The 22,049-nt window shown below is 28.3% G+C and overlaps 1 protein-coding gene across 3 annotated transcripts; it reads right to left on the reverse strand.

Annotated features, from left to right (window-relative positions):
• Positions 1 to 3,731: 3,731 nt before the first annotated feature.
• Positions 3,732 to 16,126, reverse strand: LOC100164426 (LIM/homeobox protein Lhx3). 3 transcript variants are annotated; one of them, XR_001679295.2, is made up of 8 exons: positions 15,727 to 16,126; positions 11,922 to 12,096; positions 10,088 to 10,290; positions 9,789 to 9,972; positions 8,479 to 8,624; positions 8,227 to 8,415; positions 4,298 to 4,503; positions 3,732 to 4,165 (listed from the first exon to the last, which is right to left on the reverse strand). XR_001679295.2 is itself a non-coding variant. In XM_016803455.2 (7 exons), exons 1-7 carry the CDS (start codon positions 15,842 to 15,844, stop codon positions 4,391 to 4,393), a joined length of 1,125 nt encoding a protein of 374 aa, XP_016658944.1. In that variant the 5' UTR covers positions 15,845 to 16,126; the 3' UTR covers positions 3,946 to 4,390. The 3 variants fall into 3 exon arrangements, 2 of the variants coding, with proteins under 2 accessions (XP_016658944.1, XP_016658943.1); XM_016803455.2 differs by having other exon boundaries at positions 3,946 to 4,503; positions 10,088 to 10,287; XM_016803454.2 differs by having other exon boundaries at positions 3,946 to 4,503.
• Between the last annotated feature and the right edge of the window lie 5,923 nt (positions 16,127 to 22,049).

The following is a 22,049-nucleotide window of genomic DNA, read 5'->3' on the forward strand; positions in this document are numbered from 1 at the left end:
TTACAAGCATATGAGGTTAAAACTAATACTAGTTTAATATGCATTTCTTTTAACAGTCTTTTAGTTGAACATAGCCCGTGTACTTTAAACACATTATCCAATGGTTGTACATACATATCTTGTAATTTATAAATGTATAAATATTATAATATATTATATGATTTTGTATTTATTTGTATTTTTGATCTTCATAATAAAATGATTAACCATAGTAAGTTTTTGTGTATATTTTATTTTTGCATCTTTATTCTTTAAAATTATTGTATATTTATTACCTATTGTTTTCTCCATTTGTGTTTCAATAAGTAGGTAGGTATATATCTATAGACTATATTTAATGCATTTTTTATAGGTAAACAGTATATTATAATTTGTATGTTATGAGCATATAATATTGAAATATATAAAAACAAGTAGGTATAATGAAAACTTATTTTTAAGTTTTTTAATTCCAATCTCTTATGTACATTTTATGATAGATATTTATCTAATAGTTACTAATTTATAAGATGTTAACTTAGTTTTTAAAAATATTTGTAGGTGCATAATACTACCTATGTTCTTCAGAATATTATGTTGTGTATAAATTACGCCGCAACCTATGTAGGTATACATAATATTATTTACATAATATTAATAATAATAATAAAATAACCACCAACATAATAACTATGTTAGAACAACCATAATACATTGCTGCTGTAACTATGTAGGATGGTTGGATTTACTATATGAGGCCCTATAAAATAATAGAACTAACCTAATTATTATGTTAGGACAACCATAATACATTGTAGTTGTAACTATTTAGGATGGTTGGATTCACTATAAGAGACCCCTATAAAATAATAGACCTAACCTAATTATTATGCTAGGACAACCATAATATATAGTTGACAATTTAACCATAATATTTATGTTGTCGCAACACAATCATTCCAACATTCTTCATTTAGTACTCCCAACTATGCTAAAATGTTGTCTGTATAGCTACATTAATTAATGGTTACAGTAACCATTTTTATGGCTATTGCAACCAAATATTTTTTTCCGTGTATAAGGCATTCGTACAAAAATAGGTAAAATTCATTTTTGGCAAAAAAAATTACATTTGAAAATGTCATTGTGTGTATAAAATATTGCATAAAAGTTTCATATTATACCCATAAATAATATTTTTTAATTGAATTACAACAAAATAACTATATTCCAAATTTTTACTTCAAATATCTGTGAAAATACCTGTTCATATATTTTTAGATTTTACACCGTCTTTATCACCGACCACCATCCACAGAGTCCCCAACAGTTGCCGCAGGAGTCTGGGATTTTGCAGTGACCGGTGATACCGTTATTGTCACGGCGTCCAATCAAACCACGTTATTAATTATTTGTTAAGTCTTTTGTGTTTCTATTTAATACATATACCAAATCTTACCTGTTGTTGTGTGCGCGCGTATATCTACCGTTCATATTATTCTATATTACAACCGTCCATGAGTTAGAAGTTATAACTGTTAACCTAATAAACGTAAACTATAATCAAATTACCATCTCTCTTATTTATTATCCTGACCAGAGCTTATTATGCCGTTTTTAAAGTACAGATTCTAACACTGTAAATAGTAATTTGTGATATTATGCATTTTGATATAAAATATATACCTATGCACAAACTAGATTTACTTTTCCTCAAGAAAAGTTTTCAAAAGCGCCTAGAAAAACAAAAAAAAATTATGTTTTTTGTAATAACAAATTACGTAAAATGTAGGTATATACATTTTATTTTACCTGAAATAGTACAAAGTGTCCTACAAGTTACAACCCCATTTCTTATTTAATATAATCAGTGGCGTATTTACGGGGGATAGATCCCCCCCCTTGACCTTTTTATTTTGTAAAGTTAAATTTACTTATTTTCTGTATTTCTCAATATGATACTACTTTTAAGTTTTAAGTAGGTATATCTGTTTTCTAAATATTCTAGCCGTGGTAATTTGACCGCTTTGATATACTATACGCTACTAGTCGTTCGCGGCATATATATCGGAAAATAAAAACATATACCTCTATGGTGGTATGGTATACTGTATTTTTGAATATTCTGCGAATTATTTTTCATGCATGAGTGTTTATAATAAACCCGATAAATGGTCGGTAAATAAAACAAAATTACCATGAAGACTGTAGATTTACCATAGGGCATGGGTTTATTTTTAGTGACTGAAAACATTGTATTCACCTCTGGGTTACATGCTTTAGATGTTTGTGATGAAGAGTTTTATCCAAATATTTTGTACTTTGCCTGTATCGACTGCTATACACCTGAACGATGTTTTCAAGTTTTTATTAAGTCTTACCTTATAAATAGTATGACAAAAGTAAATATTTTATCAATTTTCCTATCTAATATTGAATAATTACCATAAATTAAATAGTAATTATTATATACTTTGTTTATTATAACCGGCTTAGCCACTTAGGGTCCGTTTTACAATCATAATTCATAGTTTAAACCTCGGTTTAGGGACTGGAACCTCACCGAAACCCTTATTTTAATTCATTTTAATACCGGAACCCTTATTTAAATTAATTTAAAAACCAGAACATTACCGGAACCGATAATTTTACTAGACACATTTTTTTAGATAAGTAAAAAACCAAATCAGGTAACATTTTTTTTATTTTTCAAGAACCGAAAAGAAACCAAAATCTAAATGTTAGTTTTACTAGGAACCAAATAGGAACTGGAACCGTAAAAATCATCAAGGTTCCAGTCCCTGGCTCGGTTATGCTTAACCAACTGATTTTACCAGTCGAATTCCGCGGTTTAACATTAGTTCAACTATTGTAATACGGATGTTGGCTTTATTTGCATGTCATCGATCAATAATCATGCCAGATAAGGTTATCGATAAACTGAGCATCCAAAAAAATATAAAACGGGATTTTGTATTACTAAGATTTTTATTTTGTTTATCGTATTAAACACGGGGTTTTCGTTAGTATGAATCACGGTATATTATCCGTTTATTATAAATTCATATAATATATCGTGGTATGGATTTATAATAAATGCTATTAGGTACTATACAATTTGTGTTAATTTTTATTTCGACTTGATCCACACTAATCTCAACAAGTCAGGGGATTTTAAAAATGTATATTATATTCGTATTTATTGAGTGTTCCTATTATTGTATATTTCATCCACCCTATCAAAATTTCTAAATACGCCACTGAATGTAATCTAATAGGTGTTTTAAAATAGTTAGGGAGATGTATAATAAATCCTAATTTAGAATAATAGTGCGTTTAATTTATTTCAATATAATAAGATAGTTAACAGTAGGTACATAAATGCTTTAAGCATATATGTTATGTATATTATACATCATATACGTAAAACTTAGTAATGTTTTAAATACTAAAAAATATATTTAATTGTAGGTAAGAATGCGTAAGTAAAATACGAAACTATAACAAACATTTTAAGTAGGTACTATATAAATTAAATTGTATTAGGTATAAAAAAAGGTCTTAGGAACTTAACTCACCCTCTCCCCAAATGTGTAGACTCTTTAAGCCATATATGAGAACTATATAAATGAAAGGCATCCCTCCATTTATTTTGAGCCACTTTGACCACTATAGGTAATAACTAATAAACTAACTAGGTACATTATAATATGTATTTAAATGGTATGTACAGTATATAAATATTGAGGCAATTTCAAACAGTTGTTTATTAACGATACATTTATTAAAGCTTATTTTACATTAAATTTCATACACGATGAATATTTTAAGATATAATAATATTAATTACATAACTTAGTCTTCCAAAGGGTAATACTTAATATACAATGATACAATGTAGCCTTATTATAATATGTACACATGTATAATTTTATTTATGGCAACGTATTTTAAGTTGAAACAACAAAATTACATAGCCTGTAAAAATTATTTTGATTTATTTAAAGATAACATTTAAATGAATATAAATTCGAGATCAAAAAGAAAAAAATATCTACATCTAAACACGATTCTTGGCGAATACCTAATGAAATACCATAAAAACTGTTGCGCGAACTAATGATACACATGTCACACAAACACAGGAAATAAAATAATTATTAAACATTTTAAAAACTTGGTTCTCCTGAAACAAAATAATTGAAAATATAGGTATCAAAGTTAAAACACATCAATAAAATGAAACTATTATGTAATAGGTAAATGAATAGAACATCACAAATAATTAATAACAAATATAAAATTACAATGTTCTCACCCAGTCAGTATGTTTGTTATAGCCCTTGGTAGGTTAAAGAACATTTTTGATTTGTACTTCGTAATACATTATTTAGTAAATGATAATGTATTTTTAATATCTGTGCGGTGTTTCTCCCAGCCATGAATCTGGACTTGGTGGGAAATCTGCAAATCCATGTGTGCTACTGTTGTCGCTTAGTTCTGATGGCGCAGAATGCGCAGGACCTAATGAAAATAATATGATATTTAATTTTTGAACCATCTATCGTTAGTAACATAAAATTACAGATATATTTCAACCACGATTATATTTTTACAGTGATGTATAATTCCAACAACTGAAATCTAGGCTCTCTAAAAATTATACCAACCAATGTTTGATCATACATCGAGTTATTTTTCTATTCATCTTAAGAAATAGTGTTCACTACTACATTTTAATGACAAATAAATAAATAAATATTATATACATTTTAGATTTTGATAGCGGAGAGATGAATGTATTGATTTTACAATAATGTGTGTTTTTTTTTATTTTTTATTGTTGTGTCTGTTATTACCGTTTGCAGCAGTAAAATTGCTTCGAAAGAAAGAATCTTGTTCAATGGGAAAGTAAATTTAGTTGGTACATTCAAGAGATCAAAATTTAAAATAGTTTTCAAAAGAGCAAGGAAAAACCAAATAAAAATTAAGGAAAAGCGGGAATTTTTACGCAAATTTGGTGTAACTCTAAAACAAATTATACCGTTATTGTTATTTTGTTGTTATTCAAAAACGAATAACTGTAGATACACAACGTTTTTATTGAATGTTTATATTGGCATTTTCTATTTTGATTTGTTTTAAACTATTTACGGACATTTTCAGTTTTCAACATTTTTTTGTTTTTTTGTCTATGAATGTCAATAAAATTGTATTCGTTGGCTAAAATTTATTGAGATTTTTGGAGATTTTAGGGGGAGGGGAGCTAAGTCACACCCTTTAACCCTATTCACACCAATTAATCTTTAATGTCACATGGGTACACATCAAAGGTACCTACTCCTAAACTTAACTATTTCTGTATTCCGTTTAAACCGTGTGATTTACCCGTCATAAAAATATACCAAATTGTTGAAAATATTGAACTATTTGAGGGTGGGTTAGGTGGTTACTAATGACTAGTGAAATCGTTTTATCTAAACAGTATTACTCAATTTGGCGAATAATATGAAAATGCTGAACACGGACTACGTGGTTACACCGTTAAATGAAATATTGTGAGTACCTACCTTTCAGAATTTAGAGCATTGTTGTCGATTCACTATAGGTATTCCAAAATATACCTACGTATTACGTAGGTATACTAGCCACTAGGTATATTAATTAGTACATATTGTACAAAAGGTACATGTCATCAAAATTATTATTCATATTAAAATCTGGTTATTAATATTTATTATTATGTTAAAATATTTTTAGATTTTAAACGTCTTGTAATATATTAATTAAAAATAATATGCATTTAGTTTGAATTTTAATTGATAAAGTAGGTAGGTATAAAGAAAAAATTATGTCAGTTACCGGAAGTCATAAAACATAGGCAAGTCAGCAGTACCTATATTGATTTTTAAAGCGTGATTATTATATTAGCATGTAGCATTGTTCAATTATTAGAATCTTTTTGTTTTTAATAAATTACTTCATCTTTAATATTAAAGTGTGTAAACATTATTTTTTTTTTAATCTTAAAAATCTTAGTTATTTATTACATCATGTAAACCCTTGGTAAATCTTTTACCAGTTCAGCTCGATAAATCGATTTTTGTCGTCAATTTTGGTTGTTGAGGCTGTTGTGACCAAAAAGTTGCTTTTCGTGTTGATTCGTATTGGCAAAATAAGGTGCAGTATAAGTTTTGTTAGAAGGATAGAGTGACGCACCCTCTAGCATGGTACTCGGTGCATCAAGTTTATTTTTTTTTTCTATAAAATTTGAACTGTAATAAATTATCGGTATACTATTCTAACTAGGTTATTTAGCCATACCAAAAAAATAACGTCTAATCGGAATGTCATTTGATCGACACGAACACAATGTAGCGGATGAATTATTCATATTTTTTACGTTATTTGGCAAATATATGCAATATTAACAACATAGGTACCTACATTATATTATAGACTTTATTATTAGATTAGGCCAAAATATATTAAAATAGTCCTCTACCCAAAAAATTCTTTCTTTTTTTCAATCGTCACAAGACCAAAATCCGAATATTTATTAAACAGTAGGTCTTACCTACTCATAAATTCATAATAAATGGAAAAATGTACCTTGCGTTACCTTACAGACATTCATTTTTTTAAAATTAAAATACCAACTTTTTTATTTTATTTTTGTGTCTCAATTTATATATTTACTTAGGAAACCCTACCTACTCGGAATTAGGTAAAGATTTAGTTTGGCTAGCCTGGCCATTACTTTCACCTATGGTTTAGATCCATAACCCATTATACATTTTTAGATAGTAAAATTACGTGTTCTTACATATAGGAAATACACACTTCATCTAAGTTGTATTATTAATGTGTAACATATACTTGTTAGGTATTCACTGTATCAATAGGTATAATGAACAATATTTATTATCAAAAAAACATTATGTTATAAGCTAAATCCGGTATAAGTATTAGATTAACGACAGATCGAGTGATAAAATCTAATATTTATACATATACTGTATACTAGTAGACTGACCATGTAGGTAAGAACGGCTGGGTTGGGTAGTGCGTCCTTAGAAATTTGCATTACGGTGATAGATATATATATACATACAGGGTGATCCATTTAACGTAAGACACTTATTACACGAAAAGTAGATGGTTAAACGGTAAATTGTCTTACGTTAAATGGATCACCCTGTATATATATATAGTTATAATACACAGTTTATTGTATCATCTAGTGCGCATACGGCTTGTAATTCGGTAACACCCGAACACCACAGTCCCGTTTAACCGCCGGAACTACATACATCGGTACTCCGTCTACTAGTATAAGGTATATCTATATGATATCGTGGTAATCGTGGTGATAGTGATCGTTTATATGATAGTATTTTAGTCTATCATTAATTATGAATCATGGATGATTAATTGACACATTGGTAAAAAAAAAATAGGCAGAAAATTAATGGTATTCACTAGATAGGTTACAATATTTATTAAGTTGCCATAATTTACTTAAAATAATTATATAATTAGAATATTTACTTTAATAGACTTTTAGCCATTTTAGATGAAGTATAGGTTTATGTATTGACAAATGCATATGTGTGAATGTGTTATTTTAAAAGTTGTACAGTTTATTATGGTTTAGGGTTCAAAATATTTCATATTATATCATGCATTTTTCAAAAAACGCAAAAAAAACTTAATTATTAACAAGAGTTAGCTAGCCTGTATGCTCAGCCTGTATAACCGTTTAATCTGTGACATTTTTCGGCCCTGATTGAAAGAGGGCGATCTTCCGTGTTTGGTTTTCTCATAAAAAAATAGATTTATTATTTTGTCATGCTTATTTTAGTAATTTAGTCTGTATACTGAACGACCAATGCCATACATTATTATAACGTAATTCTCAAAACTAACAAAAAGTACCTACTGTAATACAATTAAATTAACTATTAATAACCTACATAACTTTTCATGTTTTAATAATTTGTTTCTGTTTTTTAGATACAATCATTATCTATTGTCTATTTAAAACACTTCGAATTTTAACTTCGCTTAAATCACTATCCTTGTTCTGTAATTGATTAATTTAAGTATAATTTTTCATTAAAAACCTTTTCTTATATGAGAGTTTAAGTATTTGTCTTCCAACCGTGTCTATTGGAATAAATTAAAATGCACCTATGTACATTTTCTGGTACCTTACAGTGAAAATATATGTATTTTATAACTTGCCTACTGTGATGTAACCATTATCTGCTGTAAACGTGGTAACGTGCTGTGTGGGTGATGACATGTATTGATGTGATGATGGTGAAGAGTTTCCAGGCAAAAACTTATGGTGATGACTCCCAGGTAATGGAGAGCTGTGTTCTTGGTCAATAGTTAAAGTGCTTGTACCATAACTGTCATTGCTTTCTAAGTCTAAACAAAGTAGGATAAATAGTTGAACAAATTTCCTTTGAAATTTATTTTCTATAAATTTACCGTGTGAATGACTGAAGTTCGAATCAAGGTCAACCTTAAGGTCGTCTTTGTCGTTTCGAGGCGAAATTGAACCTTTCATTGTTCTGAAATATTGGCTCCAGCGTGATCTTCCAGCGTCTTTTTTAAGTCTTTTTTCTTTTGCACGTCTAAAATTTAGTAATAACAATTTGTCAAAATATAATATATGAAATTTAAAAAATACTCATAAAAACATGTTCCAACATTTCTTTATTTTTCAAATAAATACTTAATTATGGTTTTAATTTTTCTAACTCAGTTTTTATCACTATTATAATAAAAAATAAGCTATTACACGCATTGTTAAAAAAAGAATCCGATAATTCTTTAAGCTCGCAAGTATCTACCTACCTACTTATTAAAAATAAAAATAATAACTGTACAAAAATACGCTGTTAAATACATGTAACATTATTCTGAAAAAAACAGTGTTAAATATTTAGTTATACAACTTTTAACTAGGCATGTAGGCAGGTATCTTCCAACTTAAATATTAAATAAATATTACATTTCCAATAGTATGTCCATTATCCGTACTTGTTTTAAATGTTCATTTTACGGATTATAGAATACATTAAATGTTTTTACATTGTTAAAAGGTATTAGGGTAGTTACTTTTAAAAAATGTACAGTTTATTTAAGTTTAAATTATACTGTATCTTGTTAGTTAGTTAATAAGTAGGTATGCTTATAGCATGTTACTATGTTTTGTTCAGTTAATTAGCTCATAATAACATAATTGTAACAAACGAGTGTCGATACGATTTGATATATTCAGATTTAGCAATTTTTAAGTGAAAATAATTTACAGCTAATAGCCCTGCGATGAGGAACCCAATGGCTTCTTTCAGTTGTACCTATTAATAATAAATATTAAATTTATTTAGAATTGAAACTTGATAATATTATCTTCTTACAAATGCTATACTTGATTAAAAAAATACTTTCTTTCTAAAGTTAAAATTATTTGATTGGTTTGTTTTTAATTTTCAAGTAGTGAAGGCTCACATTCTTCAATTTCTATTCTAGAAATTATTTTATTAATTTTTTCTTTGAAATATTGTACGTTAAACACGTAGGTTTTTAACTAAATATTTTTAATTTATAAGAGTTGAAATTTGAAGTACAATAAGATATTAGAATATACGCATAATATAATATTTTATATGTATATAAGAAGTTTAAAATAAAATGTTCATTAAATAATAATGTAGGTACCAATGTTAAATAAAATTCATCTTTTGCATAAATATAACAAACTAAAATAATATAATTTTGGTATCATTATTCACCTGTTTTGAAACCAAACTTGGACTACCCTCATGTCTAATCCAGTATCTTGACTTAGTTGCTCTCTAACATGTCTAGCTGGTTTTGGACTGTTGTTATACGCCATTTTTAATGTCTCTAACTGCTTGGCTGTAATAGTCGTTCTTGGACGTTTATTGGGTTGATCGCCATCCAGGCATCCACCCTCTAAAAATATCCTTTACTATTAAAAGCTTATCAATCATAATAAATAAACTACACATTTTTCCCATTTTTGGAACACGGTAAAAATGCTAGAAATCATATTAAGTTTGAAACTGACCTTTAGTTTTCGCTGCTTCGTAATCAGGCTTGCACACTAATTTCCGATCCTCCATAAGATAAAATTCATCACCAGTATTCAATGTACGACCACACATGACACATGCAAAACATTGTAAGTGGTAGACGAGATCTTGTGCCCTCCGAACTATTTGCGTGGGCGGGATTCCCAAATCGCAACCGGCGCATTTTGTCCCGTACCTTCTGGCAAACACCAAAAATTAGTCTCTAACCAATTTTTTTTTAAATAATTCTTAAAAAAAAATGTATTTAGTTATACAAGTTTTTATTAATAATAGGTGATAACTAGTGCCTACCTGGAACTTGATGCATTTGCATCTTATTTTCTAATGCAAACATTCGAGGCTTGTCTTTATAGAAATTCGACTATTATGTCAAGCACAATTCAATAGAACAAATTTAATTTTGAATATTTTCGGTATTTCTTGGTTGAAATGTAATTTTTTTTATCAATTTTTTTTAATTTTTAAACTTCTTGTGAGTACCTATACTTGCATTTTTGTGTAAATAATTTTTTTTAATAATTTTGTGATGGTATTAATGTATTATAACTCTTTTGTTAAGTAAAATAAAACATTTTAACACAATTTTAGATCATTTTTATACAAGTATTTATGTATTTTTCCAAGATTTTTAGGTAATCAAGTTAGGGGTCTTAATGATAGCTGATATTTTTCTTCTAAAAATTAGAGAAAATGTATAACTAAGTATTAGATCAGTGGTCTTCAACCGGTGGGTCGCGACCCATTTTTGGGTCGCGTAAGCTTTAAAATTGGGTCGCGATACGTCTTATTTTTAAAATAAAAAATAAGTTTAATAGATGAAATAAATAAAAATGCAGTTTATTATATAATCTATAATATAATGAATATCAAATCAGAGTATATTCAGTTTATTCAGTTATAATAGGTATTAGTATACAATAAAGGCATTAAGCAATTTTAGCTTTGTTTTTCTACTAAGCTTACGTGGGTCGCGAAAAATGTGGGCCTAAAAAAGTGGGTCGCGAGTCCAAAAAGGTCGAAGACCACTGTATTAGATGATAGTTTATTATTGTAAGCATCAGTTGATCCTTTCATTTTTAACAAAATAAAATGGATAACAACTGCATTGTACTGAACAATTTTTGTAAATTAATTTAAAATGTTTAACCACTCTGCTTAATACTCACAGAATTAAAAAAAATTGAATATAATTAAATATATTAACTTTATTTCCATATATTGCTAATTTAGAACAAATCTACTGGAACATCAATCTTTTTTACAAAAAATTGCTAGAAATGCTCGCCATCGACTTATTTTTGCTTTTGTTACATTAATAAAAACTACTAAGAAAACGAAAAATTACCATATCAAAGTTTTAATTTCCGATCAAATATTTCAAAATATATTAAAATTCTTGCATAATATTATGTTATATTTCAATTTTAAAATGATACACAATTTATAAATAAGTTATGAGCCGTAGTTTTGTTGCAACTAACATAAATCATATATATATATTTTTTTTTTAGTTAAGTTTTTGAGAACTGAGGTTAACCTGAAGTGTATTCTTAGTCGGTCAAACAATCTTAACGAACTGAAAGAGCAAGGGAAAATATTCGTACTGCATTTAGTATGTGTGAAAAACATATTGACAATGGTAATAATCATAATAATATTAAAATAATATTGACCGTATGTATAATAATATAAAAAAAAGTTCGATTGTATAATAATTATATTAATTTCATTGATGTGTAATTATTTCTCTTTTTAGTACTTAAGTTATTTAATACTAATAATTTTATCGCTTATATAAACTGTACTCACTTAAAGAAGTCGTCTTTACAAAACAGCATTCCGTTTCTAGCAAAACACTTGTCGGCTAGTGTAGCTCCGCACTCGTTACACTTTAAACAGCGAGCGTGCCAAGTACGTTCCAATACTTTTAATATAAATCTGTCTAGTATTAATTCTTGACAGCCACCACACTTTGGTATACTAGCTGTAAAATAATTAGAATACATAGATTACTAACTTTTACACACATTCTATAATACACAAGTAATACGCAGGTAATACATTTGTATTAATGAGCTTACAGAATCATATATAATCATTTAGATTTTAGATGAATAGTTATAATTCATTTTATCAACAAATAATGTTTTATTAAATTCTAGATTCAAATATATTTAATTGTTGACTAACATATTGGACTTGTTCATAGGTGATGTCTCTATGATACCTCATACTAGGGCTGGTGATATTTCAAATGTTGATACCGGTATCCGGTAATTATCGAAAATACCGTACCACGGCAAATTTGTTAGTGTTTCTAAGTTTCCAACCTAGGATAGGGCTATTATGTTATGTCATTACGATTATATAAAAATAATAAATAATAAAAGTAGATATACCTACAGTATTTTTGGTGATTACCGTGGCATGGTATTTTTGGTAATAATGGTTATAACCGATTCACGGTATACCGGTATAATAAAATACTGAAAATACCGGATATCGGCATTTTTTAAAACCTCTAACCTCTAACCGGTATACCGAAAATACCACCAGCCCTCCCTCATACTTAACATTATTACATTTCAAATTATGTAAAATTTTCAGATGAATATATTCGGTATTTTTTATGTAATGCGCGCTACTGCTTCAGCAAGCTATTTATAATTTAAGAAACAGAGGGAGTGCCTCTGATGTTTAGTAGGTGTCTTTTCATTGAGAAGGTCTATGTTACATTTGAATTCTATGATAAATTTTGAAATGCGAAAACGACTGAGCGGAGAATGACACACCGTCTCCACTCAGAATCGATATTTTAGTATTTATTTATGTTTAATATTACCTATTAGTACCTAACTAATTTATTTTTCTAATAGTATGCAATAGGTTGAATCAATTTTTTCAAAAAACATAGAATATATTTCTCTCTCTATATATATATATATATATATATTAATATATTTAATAATTTTTATATTAATATATCATATTAGGTAGGTTATTATTAACTTATAAGTCAAGTCAATATCCATGAGCGGACTGGCTATTCCTTATAGGAACTACTACGTCGGGGCCCTTCATTAATAAGCACCAATTATATATGATATATTATTCTCAACTGTATTTTCTAAATTTGATAATATAAAATACTAGTTTATGCTCATCGTTTATTATGCCTTCAGAAAAAGAAGTTTTAGAAAATGTTGATTTCGAAGATGTCCTTAACACTCTCAAACATTCAACGTTATTTTATAAATTACTGTCAATAAATTACTATAAATATTGTAGATCAGTGAGCTTGTATAGGTTCAGTACGCCTCCGTACTAAATACCTACGTACCTACCTACTTTATAACGGCATGAAGCCATGAATATGTCCATAGTATAAAATACATAGCTTATACAATTAGTCTAAATATTTTGAAATTGTCATTGTTTTTTACAGGTACGTAACCGCGAGCAATTACAAGTATTTTTAAGAATAATAGTTTTTGAATCACCTACAACCAATTAACTAAAATCGTTATTTTTTGTTAAATATCCAATTTCGTATAAATTTGAACTTAAAATGTGTAAAAAAAAACCGGTGACCATGTATTTTTTTTATATTTTTTATATTTCAAACATTGTACAACTTTGAGGAACCTTTTATTATATTTTTTATCTTTTTTATCGAGCAAATTAGTTTTATCAACATTTATAGAAACTAAAAGCATTAATGAATAATATTTTTAAAATTTCATCGTGTATTAGAAGTTATATTTGAAGTAAAAGTGGAATCTTTTCACGTTTTTACGATCAATGTTTATTGTGCCTATTAAAACAAAATATCTTACATCTATTGACTATTGAGGAGAAACGTATTTACATTTGCAAATTGTTTGAAACATGAGAAGGCATATTATGGAAATGACGTAATTTTAATATTTTTGTATAAACATTATTTTAAAATTAGAACAAATCGTAAAAGACACATTAAAAAAAAAATTTGCAGTTAATTTTTTTGAGCAATTTTAAAATTATCAGATTCAATCATTTTCTCGATTAGAGTCCAAATTGTGAGGTACGAATGGTTTACTAATATAAAAAAACATAGATTATAACATCGTTGTTGGTTATATCAGTTTTATTGTAACATCATGAACTTTCCAAACCGTGCGTGAGACAATGTGTAGTAAAATTCTATATATTTAACATTTTATCAAGTTTATAGCTGATAAAACATCTTAATATAATTACGCCCAAATATTTCTAGGTAGGCTACATATTATACATAACTTGCTTCATATTACATAGTTTTCCTTAAAGATATCATAATTTATAAAAAAAATTATAAGAATACTGAAAAACACGGTGTATTCAGATGGTTAGTACGACATTTTTAACTTTCGATAAGAATGACATTTATTTTCATTAATACCGATGTACTTAGACAGATATAGTTACTCATTACCCATATAAGCGCCAGAGGGCAACGTTAAATGTCAATAATAATCAACCCTTTTTACACACAGACGACAGACGGTGTTATAATTTTGTGTCCCCACAACAAATCTCGCTCAAACCAACAAAAGTTTTTATTACAGATATTTTCTTTTAGGATACTCCTTTTCATACATTTTTTTGGAGGATTTATTTTTACTTAAATATATTTATTATTTAATGAACATTTAAACAGCTAAAGAGAGTACCTAATATTTATATAAGTTAACTCAATAAGGTGATCCTGTTTTGACTAAATCTGATTTTTCTATTTTGCAATTGTAATTTTTGGTATTTGGTTCAAGTTTATTTAAACAGTTTACGAAAAATATTTTTAAATATACAAAATTGAATTTTACAAGACAACCCATATAGAAATATTCTTTGAACGAATGATTTAAATTGCATTTTAAAATTCAAAACTTCAATAAGCATTTTATGCATTATGTCCGAATTGATAAAATAGATTCGTGCAAATAATGTACTTTCCTACCGAGTTACAAAATATCAATATTATAATAATATATCTAATATGAATACGGTCACGAATTACGTTTGAAATTGGTTCAATGCCCACCCGGTCACACATAATAATAATTAATAAAGTAATTATTACTTATATCTACAGGCAAAGAAAGTCATTAACTAATTAAATAAGTTAAAGTTCTTACCTGTTGGCCGTTAAAATAAAATAATACTTTTCCTTGATCTATTTTCTATTTAGTATTTCTATTTAGCCTATATTGCCTCACGAATGCTGTGTGTGATGCACGCATTATTGCATTAAGATGCGCATTTATCAAAACAAATGCTAATAGTTATTTTAATTAAAATTGAAAAGTACACAAACATGGATGTGATACAGGTGGTACCTAATTAAAAATAAAATAACTACCTAATTTTGTTTTTAACCAGGAAAGTTAATATTTATAGTTATTCTTTCGACTTCTTGAGTTAAATATGCAGTTACTTGTTAACTAAATTAATTTATAATTATTTTACGTTAACATAACTCAAGTTAATACTTTCGATTAACTAGTCCGCCTTTGTTACATGGTAACCTACTATTAATGACATAATAAAATAGGTAGGTAGGTATCTATATTATATCTAACTATATTAAATTACATACCTAAGAGTTTCACCGGTATGTTGTTCAGATCCTGTTGAAAGAATCTCAAAAACGAGTTGGGCAGCCAATCAGCCGTGTCCGATTCCTCATTGCTCACGTGCAAAGACGAATCTATCATTTTCGGCCGTTAAGACAAACATACTACGAGTCATCGGAACATCGCTTGAAGTTGGGAGAAATAGGCGGTACGTATATTATAGTCACGGCAGCGGGCAGCGGAAATAATATTATAATTATCTTGTAAGGACGAACAAAATTAGAGAGAGTAAAAACTATTGAAAACCGAAACTTTTTCGGCAGAATGAGAATTATAGTAATAATAATAACGACGATGACGACAACGACGACAACGACATCGACAAACGTCGCGTACAATGGATTCGTGAACACTGACGGAGCGCCGCCGCCGCCGCCGCCCCAACGAGAAAGACAGCCGGTAGTTGGGGGGCGGCGATCAAAAGAGAGGGTGCGCGTGTGCCTTTGTGCGAAAATATCGGTCGGCGGTGCGGGAGGAAAACCTGCGGCGGCAGTCGGGGGATCGATAAGCGCCGGCGACGGGGCCCGGCCAGGCGGCGAGCGCTCCCATTCGCGGCTGCCGGCCACACCCAGTGACACACCGGAGGGCGACGGGCACCGCCCCGAACTTCCCCATAACCAGCCGACCCGTAACCACCATCTCCGCTTCCACCGTCCCAGTGCGAAGAGTTTTCCCGTCGGGGCCTGGTAGCAGTGACAGGTAATCCGCGAAAAGTCTACAGAGGACAGGCGGGGCAAGTTTACGTACCTGCACACCGCACCGCAGGAGCGTAGAGTTGCAACTTGTAAGGCGATTTTAAGGAGTGTAAAAAAAAAAAAAAATGAAAAAATGGAAAAAAAGGGGAAATGAAAAACAAGAGGAATGCGATAGGATCGAGAAGGACGCGCGAGCTGTGCCACAGGAACGAGAGGGAAAAAAATTATATCCACCCAAAGTCTGGTACATAGCGTATATATGTACTTATTATATACCTACGTACAAGCACGATGAACGGACTTATTCTGGTATAAAGCCGTAAAGGATAAAGCGCATGTGCGAGGTAACACTAGCGTGTATACTGTATAGCGAAAAATCCAAAGTTCGACGAGGGGCTTTCGAATTTCCGCCTCACCACCCGTAGTACAGTCGTGGTGTGGAGGTGTACCTACACACCAACACCATAATAATATAGTGATGCGTATAACACACCGCAGTCGGTCGTGGGTGATTGGGTTCCTATAATTTGACGTATAAACGCCACAGCCGTGACTGCTGAAATTCTATATATGACGTAGGTACCTACTACCTATGTTTAGGTGGGTAGGTTAGTATGTGTATTCGCAAGCAAACCGAAAAGTCACTATAGTACAAAATTAAATTCCTTCAATATTATTATTATTTTCCATGGAAACGGTTTCCTGTCAATTATAATGTAATATAATAACATGATACATAACTGCAGTCAATATTTTGGTCTTATTTTGCAAAACAAACAACATATTATAAGCAAACATGAGACATTTTTAATGTTTTTTTATTTACGTTTAAGAACATATTAATGCCTTATACATGTTAAAATTACTAAATACTTAAACTTAAATGTTTTATCTTTTTATGTGTATCTACTGATTTAATGTTTGATAATATTTTTAGATCGATATAGTATCTATAGTTAAGTAGGAATATATAAATTTTATATAATTATTATAATATATTTTAATATTTATATCCATACAGTTAATTGGAAACTATATATTGTTTATCATTTGCATTACATCAATTAATTGATTTCCAACAAACGTCCTTATTCAAATAAAAACTTAATAACATATAATATAATATTTATATATTATATAAATATAAATTATAATTAACTGTTTCTTAAAGTAATTGTTGTAAAACTATAACCTATTGACCAATATAATTAATGATTGGCAAATTTAAATGGATTAATCGTAATAAATGTTAAACTTTTCTAGAACTTTGTGGAGAGTCTTAGCTTTTAAATACCTACTTGAAAGTACCTACCTAGCAAAAAAAAAATATATGATTACATTTATTCCTATATTTTCTTACAGGTAAATTAATTTATTTTAAACTTTTAAGCTGATACATTTTAGTATAATATTAAATTGTATGATTAACGTGTTATTTTCTATAGAGGAACCAATTCATATACTACCATAATTTTATAGTTATTTTTATTTTATAGTCAAAGAAAAACAAACTGATGTTAAATTATATCATTGAAATATAAACTATATTAGTAAAAAGTAGGTACCTAGGGCTTAATTTAGATAATTTATAAATTATTATATGACATGTGTTGTAAGTTGTAACTAGGGCTCGAGACTTCTAGCATTTGCATATTTGTTTGCAGTTCATTAAAATAATAAACTATCTATTCTATTAAATACGAATAGAAATTAAATTCCAAAAGTTTTTGATGCATCACCTCTAGCCTTAAATTGTCCATGGATAATACTCCAGTAATATGCCTTAATTCAAATTGATATTGTATTTATAAATTTATTGCAACATTGCATCTCTTATCTTAATTAATTATTATAGGGGAATCCCTATTCACCAACAATACCTGGAAGGTCCTGAATGGAGCCTTATCTAAGAGTATAATGGAAATAATTTAGTTTGGGTCGAATTGCGGTTGCGAGTGGCGACAGTAAGTGCTTGCAGTGGCATTACCAAGAGGGTGTGGGCAGAAGAACCATGCCCCCATCGGCCGTATTTTTTATTGATTTTATATATGTACGTCCATACCTCATTAAATATATTTACCTTATGTATTTTTTTTCATTATGCCCAAAAGATAAAAATATATTGTTAGATCAACATTTAAAATATTAGTTATTTATCATTTGGTCCGGATACTTTTTTATGTGATTCATCAAGGATTTTTTTGTAAATATTTTGATATAAAAGTTAATTGTGAAAAAAATATTCAATGTAATACACTAACACAACATTGTATGACTGAAAAGAACTTATTATAATCATATAACCTATAAGGCCGTAAATATGTAACAAAACATAATTTAACGACGGATGATGATAATTGATAACTCATATTACCCACTATACTCACTATACCCAATATACCAGTATTTCCGTTTTTAATTTTTAACGAATTCGGCTATGGAGCATATACTAAGTGTAATTCTGAATTGTATCCAAATAACATTTTTGCTTTTGGCATCATTAGCTACATTCCCTGTTTTGACTTTTACACCAGGACGCACATTTTCTACCATAAAAAGATTAAATAAATATTTACAGAACTCATCAGACCAAGTATATTTAAGTATGCTTTACAGGTCTTACTAGCTTTTTTGAGTGTACATAGACTAACTTAAATCAATCCAGATGATGTTTTCGATCGTTTCGCAAAATAAAATAAGACTAACGTCACTAGACTTAATACTAAAAAAATATTTAATTTAAAATTTTATAAACTCTGTTAATAAATTTGTTTTATTACAAAATGATAAAAAATGTTGAACTATAATTAAATATACTTACTTTTCCTACTGTTTTAACATTGACAAATGACTAGCCATAATTTATATTGTAGCAAAAAGTTAAGTTAATAACTTCCAACTTAAACGTTATTTTTCAAACCCGTTTAATTACTTGGCAACATTATAATTAGTCTTAAATTAAATATTTAGCTACGTAGTATGTCTATTTTTATTTAAATGAATCTTTCTATAGAATAAAATATTTTAATTATATAATTTGTTTCAATGTATATTAACTAACAACTATACTTCATCTGTAATTATTTACATTTATGACATAGGTATATTTATGTACAATAATGCATTTTAATATAATTATATATTTATAGGTTAATCATTAGTGATTTATCAGAAGATTATTTCGACTATAATGCGGAGTAGAAGTTATTTTTTTTTCAAATTAACTCTTAAAAGCATTAAGATAATGTATGTGTTGGATATCCAAGCTTTTTAGTTTACGATTCCTTTATTTAATTAATTTTTATGCAAGTAATTTCATAGTTTAAAACTTTTATAAATATTATAAAATTATCAATCATTAAAGCTGTAGGTGGCATATGGATTAACCTGCCTAAAGACGCTAAAATCTTATTTTCTTAATACCTATAACATAATTTGTTATAAACTAATAACTTAAGACAATGTATAATGTAGGTACATTATTCTGAAAATATACTGGTATTAAAATAACTAATAATCATGTTGCATGTGGTATTTAAGAACAATAGAAACTTTTATTTAAATTTAAGGAAATAAAATATGTAAAATATTTTATAACAGTAATGTAGTTACATCCCAAAAAAAAAAATATTATTTCATGATAAATAATTTTTTTTGTAATATTAAATTATAAATTATTATAAATTAGCGATAAGACTTCAGCGTAAAATTAAACCAGACTTACTCAGTATAAATAGTGAATAATGTATTTTGTATGTGTATACATAATCATAAATTTATTTCTCTCTTCTAACCTCCATAAAATATTGTAATAATATACAGAGTCAGAGTGTTAATGCAATTTGATGTTATTCTTTTTAAGTTTTATCTTCATGAACTAACGAAAAACTTTTTAAATTTTGCTAATTTCATTATAATGTTTATGTCATAAACTTACAATATATGATAAACTTTATAGTAAAATGTCATGTCTTCAAAACTGAATTAAAATATTTCATTGTAAAAAACTTCATTCAAAATAATATCAGTTTGAGAATTTCAAATCTATTTTGAAGATTCTCATAATTTGAACAGTAAAAAATTGCCAATGTTGGGATATTTATGAAACACTGTAAATATTAATAGACAACTATAGAAATGTGAATACAATTATTAATTGATTTTTGAATATTGTTCTTATTTACATTTGTATTTAACATTTGGTTGTAAAAATATATTACTTATTATATAATTTATAAAAGATTTAAATATAATAAGGTTATTTTAAGTTACTCATGAGTCATGATAAAATTATAAATTACAGTTTATTTGAAATCTAGTCAGCTTTAATAATAATTAGTCTAATTTCCCGATATTAATTTATTGGTTTTATTTTGTTCTTTTTTTTTTGCTTACTCTAATGTATGTATTATTTTATCCGAGAGATGGTGGTTCAAAATATATTATTCTTCCATAGAAATTAGAAATGTTAGATAAATAAATTAAGTATGAGGCTCCGTTGATAAAATAATAAATATGTTGTTTTGGCTTGTTAATTTTAATAGCTTATAGTTACAAGTTACAACTCGTTTATAACCATACCTCTATGTGTAATGTGTATAAATATATGATATTCGAAAAAATGATGGGATTTTATATTTATAAACTCATCAAACTTATTGGTGTTTTTTTATATGTACCTAGTCATATATTATATATGACAAAATTATTATTTTTTTTCACCCGAATGGGAAAAATATGGTGTGCTGTGCAGAAAAAAGTATGATACTATAATATTGTTATACGTCACTTATTGGCAATTGGAATTCTTATATTCAATACCTACTTTATTAATATAGAAATCGTGTTAATTCATTCTTTATTATTATAATATAAACAATTTTACTGCGAAAAAAACGTTACCAATGTAAAAACAGAAAACACTTCTTCGGAGTCGCTTATATTAAAAAATCGTCACTGTTCACAGTGCACATGCACAATTCTATGCATGGAACTGAAATTGGCATACCTACGAACCGATGTCTCTTGCGGCCAGTAGGGTTTACGGTATTACATTTTATAGGTGGGTACGTTACTGCAATTCCTATCTGGTATACCGCAAGTGGCCCCGTCTTCAATTTACGTAAAATATGCACTCCGACGAATTATTTTTTTTATCTTTTTTCACTCGGCAGTACGCCAGTCGAGCCTTGAGATGGTATAATGGTTTAATTAAAAAAAAAAAAAATTATAAATAAATACAATTATGTTTTGCAGAGTCTGCCGCGTAGTCTACACGCCGATAATTTACATACGGGTTAAATTTGAATTAGCCATTGAACTAGCTACACTACATATTTTATAAGTAGATTTTCGGGTTTTAGAAAAAAAATTACATCGTATAAAGTCTGAAGAATTTATAACACTATATTTTTTTATTTTTTTTTTTTTACAAGATATTTACAATCTATTCAAAGCACAATAAGCAAATTAGATAAGAGTAATAAAAACATGAGTAATATGACGGAAGAATCCACCCAATGATGACACTACCTATTTTGATTAGAGTTTATTAGGATGATTTGGTCTAGAATTCAAGCATCCAGCAGATC

The sequence above is a fragment of the Acyrthosiphon pisum genome, chromosome X (genome assembly GCF_005508785.2).
Source record: "Acyrthosiphon pisum isolate AL4f chromosome X, pea_aphid_22Mar2018_4r6ur, whole genome shotgun sequence".
Classification (NCBI taxonomy): Eukaryota; Metazoa; Arthropoda; class Insecta; order Hemiptera; family Aphididae; genus Acyrthosiphon; species Acyrthosiphon pisum.